This window comes from Vitis riparia, chromosome 17, assembly GCF_004353265.1.
Source record: "Vitis riparia cultivar Riparia Gloire de Montpellier isolate 1030 chromosome 17, EGFV_Vit.rip_1.0, whole genome shotgun sequence".
Taxonomy (NCBI): Eukaryota; Viridiplantae; Streptophyta; class Magnoliopsida; order Vitales; family Vitaceae; genus Vitis; species Vitis riparia.
The window spans coordinates 14,131,856-14,150,152 of NC_048447.1; the positions used below are offsets into that span (position 1 = coordinate 14,131,856).

The following is an 18,297-nucleotide window of genomic DNA, read 5'->3' on the forward strand; positions in this document are numbered from 1 at the left end:
GGAAGCTAGGTGAAAAGTCCAGATGCAAAAGTGGAAAACTCTTGTGCATTAAATACAGGTAGTTGGAGTTCATAAATGGCTTTTAAATCTAAAGTTTTGCTTTAAATCCCTTAGAATCACTTTGAATGGCCAATACATGGTAAGCTTCAGGTCTCTGTGGATGCTTATTGCTAGATCCATATCAGTCCATTAGTTATCATGTACGAGCCATTGGAAAGTGGCTCAAGGTGAAAACCCACAGTGTCTAAAGCCATTAATGGAACTTGACTACCATTTATATTGATTTTTTATGGATTAAATCTTCATTGTTAAACCTATACCGGTTCGGGAAATAACTATATGTTAAATCCCCAATGCGAGGAGAAAAATCCGGAATTTCCCACTTTACAGTTGGCACCTGATCCTAGTAACCTGAAATCCTAAGAAACACCTTTCTTTCTAATTTCTTTCTAGTTAATTTTAGTTACTTTATGTTAGGTTAGCTTAATACCATCCGTTTTCATTCAAACTTATGTCTTATTTTAAAGCTAACAAAGAAAAGAAAAAACACCAATTCAGTTTTTGAACTAATATCATTTGCGAAGTGAAAACCCATCTCTGTGGACGATCCTAGAGCCACTATACTATGCTAGCTAAATGCTACCCCGGTATATGGTGAAATAGGTTTATAAATTTTGTTGATTACTCCCGTCTGAGGATTGAGATCAAAGCACATCAATTGAGTTGAATCAATTGGAATACCAATCGGGCATGAATCAATTGTAGTAACCAATCATGCCTCACGATTTTTTATTTTTTATTTATTTTTTATCTTTTCCTTTCTCCATAATACCTTTGAATTTTTTTATATATATATATATATATTATATATATATATTTTATATATATATATATATATGTATATGAAAGATTTTTTAATTTCAAATTTCTACTCTTTCATATTTTCAAAGTTATTGATTTTAATTATTTATAGACACTTTAAGCACAAAATAATAATATATATAAATAATTAATAAGAACAAAATTAATATAAAAAGAAATACATAATGAACAAATTTAGAGGCTTAGGACATAAGATTTTCTATATTCCATCTAATTCCAATCGAGAGATGCAATTTTTTTTTCTTTCTCTTCTAGAAAGGTTTCATTCTTGGTTGAGGGTGAGACCTTTCCTAGTCGAGGGCTAGGTGTTCCCAATTGAGGTTCGGTTGAGGCCTAACGGTCACTAACTGTGCATTTAATGCCCAACGACTGGTCAATCGATTGAATCGGAGCTCGACCAGATGAGGCATTTTTATGTTATTTTTGGTTCTCAAGACTAGAAACCTATAAATAGAAAACTTTACTTCATTTATGAGTAAGGGAACACATGCAATCAATTGTCTAATTACTTGTTCTTCATTTAAAGCTCTTATTTTCTTTCTTTGGTGCATTGATTCTTCACTTGCATACCCTTTAGTGCACCCTTTGTCATTCATCCTAACCTTCTTTTTTATTTGAGCATTTATTGAGCTAGGTTGAGAGTTTACTTCCTTGTTGTTTATGTGAGTTTTGTGAGCATTGACAGCTTTGAGTTGGTAAATTCTTAAAGGGATTGTGTAAGTGCCCATTAGAGCCAAAATCCAAGTGTAAAGACATTGGAAGCTTAGTTGAAGTTTCAAGGATAGTGGAACCCTCAATCGATTGGAGCTTGAGAAGAGTGGATGTAGGCAAGGGGTGTCGAAGCACTATAAAATTTGCATTTGCTCTCTCTAACTCAATTTTTTTATATTTATGCCTTATTATTATTAAATTTGTAGTGATTAGAAAAGTTTTTCAAAAACCTAATTCACCCCCCTCTTGGTTGATTTTCCTAATAAGACTAGCCTTAATTTCACAAAAACTAATGACCTTTATTTTAATATAAGATAGAACCATTAGAATGTAATTTGTATAAATTATTTGTGGGAATCCATAGATTACTCCATTCTTACCCTTGGATCGATAGAGAACATGAAAAATCTTCTTAAAGCTCTCCAGATCTAACAAGTAGAAGAATACAAACATAAAAAAAAAAAAAATGTATATCTAGAGGTTTAAAGTGTTTTACTTTATACTTGAATGTTCCTGAATTGTTTCTTGTCGATAAAGAATAACTTGGATCTCACAAGCCTAGGAATCTTCCACCTGATAACTCTCTTTCCTTTACTCTTATCACTGAAGGTAGTGGAAGTATCATAGAGGGGTGGTGACTAGGCATTTCGTCTCTTTGAAGTGAATAGGAAGATTGTAATGTCAAAAATGAAGGCTTAAACCTCTAAGAGGGTTTATATAGGCTTCTTTGTGGATTTATATAGTTATAAACCCCTAATCCAATCTGCTTGGGTCTTAATTAATTAATTGGTCATATCAGTCTCTAATTAATCTATTACCCTAGTCTAGAGAGACCATTTACAAGCTCTTGTGCAATCTTGAGTATTAACTAAAATACTGTTATTCACACATATGAATAAATAACCTAAATACCCCTCAATAAATGTGCCATCAAAAAATATAAGTTTGAGCGGAGATCACTAAAACATATAGAAATATATTAGCTCCCTCATAATCTAAGTTTTAAAGTTAACTCAACATCCTACTATAAAGAGTCAATTACACTACAAGAACTCAAGTTTATGACCTACTATCCACTGTTTGTAGACTTTTATGAACTAGTATCCGTAATTTAACAAAGTATATGTTATCAACCTCTCAAAATTACCTCTGCAATCTTTGAGTCTCATATCCTTCTATTATGTGATCAACTGACATATTCTAACTCTCTAAGAGTATATGTCAAATTCTAATTAAGGAATTATTATAACCACATATTTCCTAATCACATGTCATTAGGATCACCTAAGAGGACACACTGTCTCAAACCAATGAGATATTGTGGTGCCTCTCTTGAATATACATGTTGTCACTAATTTCCATTAATAGTGACCAATCTATTAGGAATATATAACAACCTTAGTGTCTCACCAGTAGATCAAAGTCATTAATGATTTTAGTGTAGGAAACTTCAGATAACTTTGTCCCCTAGCCCTAGACCTTGTTAGGTGCATGAAATTTCCTTAAAGCGACTAGATCCTACATATAGTGGAAAAATATGCATTCAATACATTCTTAGGGTCTAGAAGAGTGAGATTAGAGTGCTTACCAAAGATTCAAATGTTCACAAATCATTTCTTTATGATGAAGAACAATTCTAAAGTCATTGAGTTATAAATCCTCCTATTTTGTGATCAACTGACATGTACACTAACTTACAAAGAACTCATGTCAAGTTTCGAATTAAGGAACTACTGTGTGCATAATTTACTTGAACACATGTCTTTAGGATCACCCAAGTGGACATACTATCTCAAAGGGAATTTTGGAGCAACTTTCATAATCTTTTTGAGTGATTCCACATATGATTTTGAATTTGAAGAAGTCAAGAATCCAACTCTTCAAATAGCTCATGATTTGGAGTTGAAATGAAGAAGATGTGAGCAATTGAAGAGAATTGTGCAAAGAGAAACCAAAGAAATATCAATTTCACAAGATGTGCGAAATGGAATAGAGTTAAATTTTATAAGAGCTATGTATAATGTGCCGAAGTTATGTATAATGCAAGAGATATCAATCCTAAAAGCTTAGTGAGTGTAATGCATGAATAGGATAGAGAAATTGGGAAACTAGAATCATAATATAAATAATAAAATCCATTTATCATTGCCTCATGTCATGATTTTAAGGACTCTATCTTAACATTATTGACATTTAATTAAATCAAATATTTACTTTATATTAGTAATGAGTGTACTTTTTTAAAATACATATTTCTTGCCATCACATATTATATTATTGCTAATTGACCACAAATCTCTTTTCTAATTAAAATACCAAAAGCCTAAATACGTGATAACTTTGGCAAAAAAAAAAAAACCAGAGATTGAGTTACCATGACTTTGTAGTATTTCAAGTTGCCACCCTCTAGGATCAACACTAATGTGTTTAATTAATTTTAGGTTGGAATGATGAATTATTTTCTAAAGGTAATAAAACCTAATTTAAATAAATATAAATAAAATTTTCTTAAAGTATTTAATGCAATTGATAAAATAAAAGAAAATGTCCTTAAGAGTTGAACAATCCAACATTGAATCCCTAAAAAGTGAGTCTTGTAAAATCTAGGTTATAGGATTAAAGTCAATTTGAGACCAAATTGAATCCCATGATCATTATTGGATCTGAAATTTAGATCTTTATTTTTTTAAGCACAAATCTCTCAAACCAATTAAATATAAGGGTTGATTTTATTTTTCAATTCTATTCAATCAAGAGCCCATATCCATATTGTAGATTCGACTTTTAGATTTGCTAACAATAGGATCAATTTGAGTTAACTAGTGATTAAGATCTTTCCAAGAATCACTAATACCTTGGTAAGAATCCTTTATACCTTATCTAGGGTAAACAAATAGAGATGATTTAATCCTACTAATTCAAATATGAAAACATAAAGAAACCCAATTAATTCATTACCGTTTCTTACTACTCATTTGGATTCTTCACATTCCTATTAAGATCTCTGGATCTATTAAATTATCCAAACATGATGGAGGATTTTTCCTCACAACCCATGTTTGGTTGCCAATAAAATAAAATAGAAAGATGGAAAAGAGAGAAAAAAAAACTAAAGATTTATTAAAGAATTGAAAAAAAAAAAAGTTCAATTCCCTTCTCTTTCCATTTTTCTCCCCTTTAATCATAGCAAATACATATAGTCTAACCCTGAAAGAGACATGTAACAATAAAACTCTTTAATTTCTCATGAGGATTACCAATTTTGCATGATCATGTGAAATGGAAATGGTTTGGCAACACTTCAACACAATTCTAGTGGTTTTGGCATGGTTGTGTCAATATTTGCATGTTAATGCGAAAGAAATTCCCATAGGTTTCTTAGCTCTTATAAAATTTAACTCTATTCCATTTTGCACATCTTGTGAAATTGATACTTCTTTGGTTTCTCTTTGCACAATTCTCTTCAATTGCTCACATCTTCTTCATTTCAACTCCAAATCATGAGCTATTTGAAGAGTTGGATTCTTGACTTCTTCAAATTCAAAATCATATGTGGAATCACTCAAAAAGATTATGAAAGTTGCTCCAAAATTCCCTTTAAATTCAGGGTATGTGTTATTACTAGGTTTGAGTTTCAAACTCCATTTTAAGCTCGATTGCATTTGTTTCAAACCTTCTTTTTTCATGGTTGCTTGCTCTCTAATTCTCTCCATAACATTAGTTGCTCATCTTTCATGCTTGTGATTCTCTTATTTTTCTAGTCTTCTCATGCTCCATAAGTCTTGAGTTTGCATTTTTTTTTAACCTTTCCCTCTACCTTGGTTGAAAAAATGGCTTTTGCACTTAGCATTTTTTTCATTTCTTACACCTGGAATTAAGTTCGAAATATAAGTTAGATTCATAACTAGGATCTTAGCATCAAATTGAGTTAAGTTGGGTGATTCTAGCCTTTTATGTTACATAAATAATAGTGTTTATCTGTCATTGGGGCACATATTTTGGCTCCAATTACTAAACACCAATATTCTATTAGTTTCCAATATTTATCCTTAGCTAATCTTATGTATTTTAAAAAGAAGTTTTAGAGTTTTTGGGCATTAATGGATTTGATAGATCCTCTTATTAATTTATTTTTAAGTTAAATTTTAATTAATTTATTTTAGAGACTTGTAAGCACGTTCAAATGACAATTTACATATATTTTAGTGGTACAATAATGGTTAAGATGGAATGCATGATTTTCGGAGATGCTAATCAAGCAAGAAAAATTATGAATTTATCGGTCTTGGAATCAAGGTGACTTTAAAATTGTTATTATTCTAATGAGAAGAATTCTATTCACATTTGGAGATTAGCTCAAGAGGGACAAATTCATGAATGTCATCAAATTATAGGAAGTAAATCATTAATTGTTTAGTTAAAAAGGAAAATTGTCTTGTATATTCTTTTATTTTATGAAAAAAGTATTTAGTATTTTTATTATACTTTATATATATATTGAAGATCATATTATTTATCATTATTTCAATATTTAATGAAAATTTTAAGATCAATGAATTTTTTTTTTCATTAAAACAAAAGTCTTAAATTCATATTATTTAGCATAAAATTTCTTAATTTATTGCTAAAATAAAGATAACTTTGTTTGTATATACCACCATTTCAATGCTTTCGTTTAATTAATTATTTTCAATCAACTTTTTAGATTCTCTAACCCACTTTTGTTTAGTGATTCTCAAGCATAGGTTTCTTATCATCTTATCAATGTATTTGTCAACTTTTTTCTAGAAGTACTCTTTCACAACAAACATTTGCAAGAAGCCATTCACCTTAGTCAAGTCAACATTGTGGCCAATACTTATAAGGGAGAAGATGCAATCTTTAAATAGAGAATGAGAGGAAAATGAAGAACTTATAGCTCAGGATACTTTGAAAGGTCAATCGATCTTCTTCTAAAAATAGAGATTTAAAATTTTCAATTCCTTTTTTTTTTCATTAAGGTAAGGAATTTATGAGAAACAACAATTCTCCTTATTTAATTTTTTTTTTATATATATTGGAGTCATAATACAATCATTTTGAGAGTTGATCATGAATGAGTCAAAATAAATGAGACATGCCAATTAAGTTGGAATGACGTTGATGTTTGGAATGAAGTTAGTGTGAATTAGTCAAAATAAATGGGACATACCAATTAATTTGGAATGGAGTTGATGTTTGGAATGAAGTTAGCGTTGAATTGCAGAAAAACTATTTTATTAATCTTGTATGACCATGACCAAGTCTAATATGACACAGCCAAGTCATTGTAAAATTTATCAATACTTTGAAAATTGAACACATTCAAAGTATTTGGAATTAGAATGTTCTCATTTTTTCTTCTAGAGCCTTGAACAATTAGTATGACAAATTTGAATAATTTTCCAAGGTTTATTCTTATCATATTAACGCATTTGTCAACTTCTAAAAATACCCCTTTATCATAAAAATTAAGAAAAATGATTTTTTTCGGTTTTATCTCTAATGTTTGTGGAAACATATGACAACTATTAGTTAATGATGACATCCATTGATTAGAGATCGATTAGAAAAAATTGAAATATTCAAGACTTTCTTAATTAATGAAATATTCCACCGATTGATGATCAATTAGCAAGGCAGAGCATGAATGGAGTTGTATATCTCAGCATGCGAGGCATAAGCACCAGATTGTTTCTCCCTTTTGAAAGATAATATAAATTTATAAGCTTCATTAAGTCAAAATATAGGCTTGTTGAATTATATAAATAGTATAAGATGAGAAATAATCATGTGATGATATTGATAATTTTTTTTAAGTGGTATTATCATGATGATCAATCCAGCATCATCTAACCACAATTCTTACCAAAATCTAAGACTTGATATTTAGAATCTATTTGGAAACGTTTTATAAAAATATTTTCTTATTAGTAAAATGAAAAAAAATATTTCTGAACTCAAAAACACATTCTAAAAATATTTTTAAATTTTTTTATTTAAAAAATAATTATAAAAAAATCCACGCTTTTTGTTCGATCTCCATTGAGATTCTCTCTCTCTCGTAGATAAAACCAAAAGTATTAAAGCAATGAATGATGTTAATTCAGTGATTTCCTTGACCATAAATGCATGTAGTCTCATGTTTGAATATTCTTTGTGTCTATCCTTCAGTGAATCAGTGATTTCAACGCAGCATGCATTCGTATACGAAGCAAGCACGGAACTTCGTATTGGGGATTCAAAATAAAGGATTCAACTCGTGGATTCAAAGTCGAGGCACTTTCATGCCGGTTGCTAAAAGCCGAAATGCCCTTCCCACTAAATCCTCCGACACCATGTTTCTTCTATTTTCGCTTACCTCCAACACCACTAAATCCTTGAATGAAAACGACACATTGTTTTCTTCTTTGTCCTTGGCCATAAATCCATGCAGTTGGCTTTGAATACCGTGTACAAGGAGAATGAAAGTAATGGAAGGGAATTCCACAGCAAGAATTGGCTTACGAAGTAAGAAGGAAACTTCATACTGGGGATTCGAAATGAATATTCTACTTGTGAATTTATATTTATTTAAGCTTAGAAGAATCTCCTTTAAGGCACTAATTGCTTGCTGGTTGCTAAGAGCAGAAATGCCCTCCCCACTGAATTCTCCAACACCATGTTTCATCTACTTTTCACTTACCTCCATTCTTTTAATTGTCTGCCATCTTGGATACATCACCGGCACAGCAGTAGATGACAACTCCACCATCATTGGGGCAATCATTGATGCTAATTCTCGTAAAGGTAAAGAGGAAATAACCGCCATCAAGATAGCTGTGGATAATTCAATAACAATTCCATGAAATAAGCTCTCTCTTATCTCCCGGAACTTCACCGGAGAACTCTATGGGGCGGCCTTAACAGGTTGGTCATCTCTTCCTTGATTCCTTCTACGGCTGTCTAATCACCTATTATTTTCAACATTAATCCTCTAGAATGATACACGAGTGGTTATAACATCAGCCACCCAAACTATATCTCTACGTCACTTATATATCTTCTATTTTTTATTTTTTTTTAAATTAAAAATTAAATATAAAAGGATAAAATTATCCTCATCTTCTTTAACACCCACCTCAATTTTGTTTCCCTTTTATTCTCTTCCTTCGTATCATTCATGACCCACTAGGAAGGAAAAGAAGGGACGAGGCAGAGGAAAGGACAAAGGAAGAATTAGGGTTAAACTTTGAATGGATATAAAGAAGTAAAAATAATTATTTTTATTTTTTATATTAATTTTTTTTTAATTTTAAAAAATAAAAGTAGGAAGATATAGAGAGATGGATGTCTTTATATTGGTCATTTGGCAATCATAGTAAAATAAAAAAATATTAAATTCTAATGTTTTTCCTTTTTCTTTTCCTTTTTTTTTTTCATTCTTAAGTTTTCCTCTAAAAAATAAATTTAGGATAACTTGACTTGTTTTAAGTAGCACTCATCATTTAGAAAAAGAAAAGAAATTGAAATAGGTGGAAATGGATTTTTATTGCTTCCATGTATTGAAAAACACTGTTATGTACTGAATATGAATGAAATAGGCAGAACAAAAATGGAATACAATTGATGGGGTTCATAACATTTAATTACAGCTGAAGAACTGATTAAAGAGAAGAAAGTGCAAGTGATTGTGGGCATGGATACATGGCAGCAAGCAGCTTTAGCTGCTGAAATCGGAAACCAAGCTCAAGTACCAGTTCTTTCATTGGCGGCAGCCGCGAGTGTCCGGCCATCGAGGCAGCTTGGAAGGTCCACCCTGATACAAATGGGCACCAATGTTTCTGAACAAATAAGGTGCATTGCAGCTATCGTTCACTCCTATCACTGGCGAAGGGTCATCGCAATCTATGAAGATGATGCGTACGGTGGGAACGCTGAGATGTTAACTATTTTATCTGAAGCTCTTCAAAGAGTTGGCTCGGAGATTGAGTACCATTTGCCTCTTCCTCCCATATCATCTCTATCTGATCCAAGAGGAGCTGTCCATCAAGAGCTCTTGAAGCTTCTGAGCACACAATCCAGGGTTTTCATTGTTCTTCAATCGTCTTTACCAATGGCTACCCAATTGTTCCAAGAAGCAAGGCGGATGGATTTTATGGGGAAAGACTCAGCCTGGATAATTACAGATAGCATTTCAAGCTTCCTGGATTCCATGGACACCTCCATTATCTCCTATATGGAAGGGGCTCTAGGAATCAAGTCCTACTATTCCAAATCCAATAGGCCCTTCCAAGAATTCTCTGCCCAGTTTCAGAAAAATTTTAAATCTGAATACCCAGAGGAAGACAACTCCCAGCCAGGAATTCATGCACTACGAGCATATGATAGCATTGCTGTCATCACACGGGCCCTGGAGAGATTAGCTGGTGATACTAATACTCCAAAAATGTTGTTAAAAAATATATTATTAAGTGACTTCAGTGGTTTAAGTGGAACAATTAATTTTTCAAATTCAAATTCGTTGCCATTCATTATTATAAACATTGTTGGAAAGGGTTACAGGGAGCTTGATTTTTGGACACAGGACTTGGACAACCCTTTCAGCAGAGAAGGTGGAGACAAAAATAGCGGTAGAAACACCACAAGGATTTTGGAGGGTCCAGTGATTTGGCCAGGGTACCTAAAACGTGTCCCCAAGGGATGGGAAATGGCCACTGTTGCAAAACCATTGAAGATTGGAATTCCAGCTAACACCACTTTTAAAAATTTTGTGAAGGTGGACGTAGATCAAAAAAAATATACTGGTTTCTGTATTGATATTTTCCACGAGGTGTTAAAAATTTTGGAGCAAAATTACTCTCTACCCTACGAGTTCCATCCAGTTGTTGGCACATACGATGAGCTGGTTGATTGTGTTTACAACAAGGTAATTACTCCCATGCCTAGCTTTTGCTCTTTAAATAGTTCTCAATAATCCTGATATTCCCCACACTGGAATTAAATCTCAACTTCACATTTGCGTCCATGATTTATGTTGTGATTTCATCAGTAAACCTTCTTCCTTTTCTAATGACTCAAAAAAAGCTTGTCTAGCTTACTGACCCAATTAACATGTGGTTGGTTTAAATGAAAATCAAAGTCAGACTGAACCTCATTTCTCTCCTAGTTAATATTTGCCTGCTTTACTACAGCAAGAGCGCAAGAATTTAAGGAAGTTTTATGTGGAAATATATTTCCCTAATTAGGTTTTTCAAACCCTTGAAACTTCTCAATTTTTATGCCTTCCAAAGAACTGCTCAGTAGACTTTTCTGGTATATTAGGTTTTGAAGAGGACTACTCTGTAGACTTTTCTGGTATATTAGGTTTTGACTTCATCCCCATGAAACAGCAGTGAACATAGTACTGAAGATTAACTCTCAGAATTCATGAATCATACTTTGTATTTGTTTCAATCATTTGTTTCTGATAGAAATTTTGTGCATATCTCTTGTGAATCAAATACATGGAAGACCTATGATGCTGTGGTTGGGGATGTGACAATACATGCCACCCGTTCAAAAAAAGTGGAATTCACAGTGCCATATGCTGAGTCGGGATTGGTGATAGTACAAGTAACGTCTGAAGAACCTCACAAGGCATGGATGTTCCTGAAGACTTTCACCTGGGAAACGTGGGTAGTCACAGGTGTCCTCTTGATCTACACCATGTTCATAGTTTGGGTACTGGAGTACCAATCCAATAATCCGGCATTCAGAGGCCCATGGAAGAGTCAGCTTGGGACTGCTCTTTGGTTCACCTTCTCTTCTCTTTTCTTTGCTCATAGTAAGTACTAGTATTAGTATTAAAAATGGAAGAGATTTTGGTTTGCTCAATAATTAAATTACTCAGAAAGTTAGCTGTTGTTTCATTTCCCAGGGGAGACAATTCGTAGCAATATTACTCGAGTAGTGATAGTGGTGTGGCTGTTTGTAGTCTTCGTTTTAACCTCGAGCTACACTGCTAGTCTCTCTTCCATGCTCACTGTCCAACGACTTGATTCCAATGTGATGGATATCGAATGGCTAAAAGCTACTAGGTCTGTGGTTGGTTGTAATGGTGCTTCATTTGTGAGGCAATACTTAGAGAACGTGTTTAATTTCGAAGGAGCTCATATCAAGAATATTAGCAACCAAAACCAATATCATGGCGAATTCCAGAGTGGGAACATCTCAGCTGCCGTTCTTGCCCTTCCTCATGCAAAAATTTTCACTAGTCAGTTCTGCAAGAATTACACTGCCGGTCAACCCCTCAACAGATTCGGAGGATTAGGCTTTGTGAGTAGTAACTGGAACTCTTCCCCATTTGCACTCTCTAAACTTTTCTATAACTTTTCTTATCAAATGTGTGAAGTGGCCAAAACTGATTCGTCGATGCCCTTTTCCCCCAAAGAAAATTGGCCCATCCCTTGTCTGGGGGTAGGAATTAGTTGAACCATTGCTCAGTGGAATAGGATAGCATATGGAATTTGTTTAGCATTCTCACAATGAAATTAGCTTTGGTCATGTCATCCTTGTTAATCTCCATGCAGGTCTTTCAGAAAGGCTCTCCACTAGCTGCTGACTTCTCTGAAGCCATCCTAACCCTATCTGAGAAGAGGAGAATAAAAGAATTAGAAGAAAAGTGGTTTCCTCGTTCTGCCCAGTGTTCAGCAACCGAAAATGATGAACTGAGCCTCGGGAACTTCTGGGCTCTCTACCTTTTATGCGGCGCCACTTCCACTCTCTGCTTTCTACTGTTCTTCCTTCGCCTGCTCATCGATTTCAAACGTCACCAGGCATCCCGAAGTGATGCAAACCCAAGTGATGAAAGTGTCTGGATGAAGACTGTTCAATTAGTGCATTTCTTTCATAATGGACAAACTGAGTTTCCTAATGAAAGACTGTCAAATTTGTCTCCCCATCCCACTGGAGATGAATGGATCTCTACAAGGTGGCCAACAGTGAGCCGTTTTGATACCCACGGAGCCTCCGGACGTCTTTCCAGCTACAGTGACTATGAACTCAAGGTGACCTCTTCTGATGTGCTGGAGCCTCCTGAGACCTGTCCCCCTACTGTATCAATACACACTTGATAGAAACTAGCTGTTGAATTTATCTACTACTAGTTTACTTAGAATACATAATTAGTTTTTTTTTTTTTTTATCATAAAAAAGTAAATGTTATAAGATCCTTCATAAGTGGGATATATGATTATTTTAAGTTGTTATAAATAGGTCAAAGTTATTAAAAATCTCAATACTAACTCAATATATTCTTAAGATTAAGAGGATATATAGTATAATAATTTGGTAAAGTCATGACTACGTAATAGTTAATATCATGAATTATTATAGATTTTGTCTATTGTATAATTATATATAGTAATGTATTCATCATGGAAATCTTATCCTTAATATCAAGATTAGTCATCCCTACAATTAGAAGATAATGCACATGACTTGATCAACACTAAATGAGTAATTAACGTGCAAGAAACCTATGACTTGGTTTTCTATACAACTCATAATACATGTAAATTATTTACTATGTAAGTGATCCTAGGCCTCAATACTCAGAAAATATAAAGCATGAAAAGGATGATATATAAATTAGAAATTGGAATTGTATTATAAACAATAATAAAAAAAATCATTTATTGTTACATTATGTCATGAATGAAATCGGCAGAACAAAAATGGAATACAATTGATGGAGTTCATAACATTTAATTAATTGCAGCTGAAGAACTGATTAAAGAGAACAAAGTGCAAGTGATTGTGGGCATGGATACGTGGCAGCAAGCGGCTTTAGCTGCTGAAATAGGAAACCAAGCTCAAGTACCAGTTCTTTCATTGGCGGCATCAGCCAGTGTCCGGCCGTCAAGGCAGCTTGGAAGGCCCACCCTGATACAAATGGGAAGCAATGTTTCTGAACAAATAAGGTGCATTTCAGCGATCGTTCACTCCTATCACTGGCGAAGGGTCATTGCAATCAATGAAGATGATGCGTACGGTGGCAACGCTGAGATGTTAACTCTTTTATCTGAAGCTCTTCAAAGAGTTGGATCGGAGATCGAGTACCATTTGTCTCTTCCTCCCATATCATCTCTATCTGATCCAAGAGGAGCTGTCCCTCAAGAGCTCTTGAAGCTTCTGAGCACACAATCCAGGGTTTTCATTGTTCTTCAATCATCATTACCGATGGCTACCCATTTGTTCCAAGAAGCAGGGCGGATGGATTTTGTGGGGAAAGACTCAGCCTGGATAGTTACAGATAGCATTTCAAGCTTCCTGGATTCCATGGACACTTCCTTTATCCCCTATATGGAAGGGGCTCTAGGAATCAAGTCCTACTATTCCAAATCCAATAGACCCTTCCTAGAATTCTCTGCCCAGTTTCAGAAAAAATTTAAATCCGAAAACCCAGAGGAAGACAACGCCCAGCCTGGAATTCATGCACTACGAGCATATGATAGCATTGCTGTCATCACACGGGCCCTGGAGAGATTAGCTAGTGATGATACTAATACTCCAAATATGTTGTTAAAAAATATATTATCAAGCAACTTCAGTGGTTTAAGTGGCAACATTATTTTTGAAGGGGGTGATCTATCAAATTCAAATTCGTTGCCGTTCAGGATTATAAACGTTGTTAGAACGGACTACAAGGAGCTTGACTGTTGGACGCAGGACTTGGACAACCCTCTCAGCAGAGAAGGTGGAGACAAAAATTGCGGTAGAAACACCACGAAGGTTTTGGATGATCCAGTGATTTGGCCAGGGTACCTAAAACGTGTCCCCATGGGATGGGAAATGCCGACTGATGCAAAACCATTGAAGATTGGAACTCCAGCGAACTCCTCTTTCGACATGTTTGTGAAGGTGGACGAAGCCGAAGCAGACAAAAGATTTACTGGTTTCTCTATTGATATTTTCCGCGGGGTGTTAAAATTTTTGGAGCAAAATTACTCTCTACCCTACGAGTTCCATCCAGTTGTTGGCACATACGAAGAGCTGGTTGACTGTGTTTATAACAAGGTAATTACTCCTATCTCTAGATTTTGATCTTTAAATCTTTCTCAATAATCATGAGATTCCCCACACTAGAAGTAAATCTCAACTTCACTGTAATGTCCATGATTAATTTAATTGTACCTTCAGCTGGCTTTTGTGCTGTCGTTTCATCATTAAACCTTTTCCTTTTCTAACGACGCATAAAGCATCAGTTGTCTGGCTTACTGACCAACTTCTGGTTGGTTTAGACGAAAACAACTGAAAACAACTCATTAGCAGCCCCTATATGAATAAAAAAATCGTTCCAATAGAAGAGAGTTTTAATACATCAATGACTCTTGTTTGTATTCTTCTGATTCATACTAACTCCGTCGTTCTGATGGTTCTGTTACACAATATGGGTGGGAATCGAAGCTACGAGTAGCTCCTTCCTCGTCCACGTCCTCCTCACCCTTTGCCTCTGCCCCTCATACCACTTCTTCCACCGCGAGATAAGCCTTCCAATGCCCTGTTAACAAGCTGGCTTTGCATACCACCAGCTCCACCGCCCTTCTTTGCTGCAGCATTGCTGGCACCATTAGTAGTCCTTGCAGACCGTTTTCCTCTGCACCAAAAGGTTCATGCAGAATAAAGTGAGCAAGAAAAGTCTTTGCAGGAAAGGTCAAGAGGTAAAATATTCCCCTTTTGAAGGTTAACATTGGCAAAAACAAGCAAGTTGTTAAAGGACAAAGTAACTGCATATCATAGCTGTGGTTTCTTCCACTGCATATCTAAGCTGCTCACTTGGACAGCAGTTTGTGAAAACTCCATAAGTAACATAAAGGAAGGTCCTTATCACAGAATTCAAAACTATCCTCTCTCAAGAAACTACTCTAAATAAGGCCATGCAATCAAGCGACAAACCTTGTGAAACTTAACCAAAGAGCTAATCTTATTAAAGTAACCAAAGAAAATAAGAAAAATACAAAGAAGAACGAAAAGATGAAATTAAAGGAACAGACTAAGATTTTGATGAAGGCACAGAAGGTTTTGTTGCTTCCTTGCAAGAAAGGTTGATCCTCTTATCCCCAATAAATGAAGGTGATTTTGAATGCAATGGCTGAGTTGTGAAGCATCATGGGCAAAATCAAGTCACTCTGCATGCGCATACCTATTCATATATAAAACATACACTGATAAACATATATTTACAAGTAACAAAAATCAAACTCCCTGTCACCTGTGTCATAGCCAGAATGTTATTGCAGGTTCCTTTGTCTCTAATGGAATAAGGTTCAGCCCCCCATATGAGATTAGTGTATTGACTAATCAGCATGAAAGCAATAACATGGGTTTCCACAATTGGGGGTATTTATGTCAAAATAAACAAAATTCCGTAGAAAGCCCAGTTCGAAGAAGTGTGTTGAAATTATGGGTCCTACTCATGTACGCATGACTGGTCTAATTTTGGGGTCCATACCTTTACTCCTTTATGACCCAAAAACACCTTTTAACTTGGCTTTTGGTTAGCTCTTTACCTCATCATTTCTTTTGCAACTACATCAACTCAAGTACTTATGCATCTCAAGCTTGACTTTTGGTTCCTTTCTACTAACTTTTAAAGACATGGATTGAATGGACACCAGATATACCCTCCCATGCATGGATAGTGACCATGGTTAAAATTCGTGGTTTTTGTTTTTTGTAAGTACAATGGTTAAAAAAAATTAAAATATATTCTCTCAATGTTTTTACATTGACTTCTTCAAAAATATAATTTTAGTATTTTTTTATTAATAAATGAGTACATTTTATATTTCTTGTCATTGAATATTATATTATTGTTAAACATCATAAAATTTATTTCATTAGTGGAATTGAATTTTTGTTGAATTTTATCCCATCAAAATGATCTCATATCACTCCGCATCAACTACTGAATTGTTGGGATTCTGTCAAGTAGTTGCCAAAATTTGAGATTTTTTTCTTTTTAAAAAAATATTATTAAAATAAGATTGTTTGGAAAATAAATATCAATATGTGGTATTTTAATACTTCAAGTGGAATCCAATTTGATATAAGTTATGATAATTTTAAAAATTAAATTTCAAAAAAAAATGTTTGTACTTGTACGGGATGACCTCAAAATATGGCCAAACAATGAGCAGTGAAGTAGCATTGAGTTATAACTAATATTGGACATTGGGTTGCAGCTGAGGAAGGGCTTATTACTCAAGACACAGGAGTGAATGCACGACTGAATGGACACCAAACCATTGTCCTTATTTTTTGTCCTATTCACAAAAAATGCAATAAATTTAAGGGAAACTTGTGTTTCAAGCCTATGATTAGGAAAATATATGGTTTTGAAATCCTACGTAAATGAAATATAAGATTTCCTTGTTAATGGGGAAAATATTATCTTTCTCGTGCACTATATAATGTTTACATATTCATTTCCAAAATTGCCTTTTAATGTCTCCCTGTCAAAACAGCCAACGGTGTCCATGTCAACATGAAGGTGCGCAATTTAATAAGCACAAAAATCTGAAACTTGAAGTTCTCAAATTTGAAACCCATAGAACACTCGACCCGAGAAACATTTGAAATTTAGGGAAACTCTCTTTGTCACTTCCTCTCATTTTACCCTAACCCCATCTTAGGAAATTCGCATTTTCATAGCTCGTTTGATACACAAAGACAGGTAGCCGATTTGTTTATTGATGTCCTGACCAGGCAATGGATACCCATCTTCCCAAAGCCTTCTACGTCACATTTTGGCCTAACCCTAGTGTGTCTCTCTTCACGAGCTATCCACCCAAACCCGATAACCATCTTCTGAAAACCTTCAATGAAGCCAAAGTGGAGCCATATCTTCATATTTCTTCATCAAAGGTGGAATTTTTTTAAGGCTTCTGAAAACCAAAGTGGAGTTTTCTCTTACTTTGGATTAATCAATCACATGTGAGTTTTCCATTTAAGGATTCGTTTGGTTGTTGAGAAAACATAGGGGCCGAAGGTCTTATATTTTGTGGTATGTTGTATTTTGATTCATTTTGGCATGAATGAAATAGAGGGAAAATTTGTTTTGGTTAAAGAAATTTTCAAACTAAGTGAATTTTGGAAACGAGAATGGTTGTTTTCCGTTGTTCACGACTTTGTGATTTAGAATATTTGGGAAAAATGCTTTTTTTTTTTTTGTTATATCTTAAATTTTTATGTTTACAGGGATGACTGTTTGTGGGGAATTGTTGAGGAAAAAAATTTTGAGAACCACACATCATTAATTTGTTTTATGTTCTTTTTTAGTTTTGGAAAGGGAAAATATTTTTCAGAATGTGAATGGGAGCCTTAGCTTAATAGCTTGTTTGTAATAGAGGAAGGAGACTATGTTGAAATAGTGAAAAAGATGTTTCTAAGTTATGTACTTTCAAGAACCATATACAATTAACAATGCAACTGTGTTGTTTGATGCAAAAATAGCTTGTTGTAGGACTTTATTGTTCTTACTAGACATGGGTGGGGGTAACCTGTAATCTATTTATCATTAGCTCATGGATGTTACATACTGCAAAGGATTTAAATCAAGGGAGTTGTGGATGAGTGGCAAAGTTTGAACTCTTTGAAATTTTTAATTTTTAATTTTTTATCTCATCGAGAGAAAACTATTTTGGCTTTGACATTTTAAATGCA

The 18,297-nt window shown here is 34.2% G+C and overlaps 2 protein-coding genes across 2 annotated transcripts; both read left to right on the forward strand.

Annotated features, from left to right (window-relative positions):
• Positions 1-8,036: 8,036 nt before the first annotated feature.
• Positions 8,037-13,394, forward strand: LOC117904418 (glutamate receptor 2.7-like). Its single transcript, XM_034817007.1, has 6 exons — positions 8,037-8,520; positions 9,246-10,519; positions 11,104-11,416; positions 11,510-11,907; positions 12,162-12,638; positions 13,352-13,394. The coding sequence occupies exons 2-6, from the start codon at positions 9,290-9,292 to the stop codon at positions 13,361-13,363; spliced, it is 2,430 nt and encodes an 809-aa protein (XP_034672898.1). The 5' UTR covers positions 8,037-8,520; positions 9,246-9,289; the 3' UTR covers positions 13,364-13,394.
• A 1-nt stretch (position 13,395) lies between these two features.
• LOC117904128 (glutamate receptor 2.5-like) lies at positions 13,396-14,676 on the forward strand. The gene has a single exon (XM_034816645.1). The coding sequence runs from the start codon at positions 13,396-13,398 to the stop codon at positions 14,674-14,676; it is 1,281 nt and encodes a 426-aa protein (XP_034672536.1).
• Positions 14,677-18,297: the final 3,621 nt, after the last annotated feature.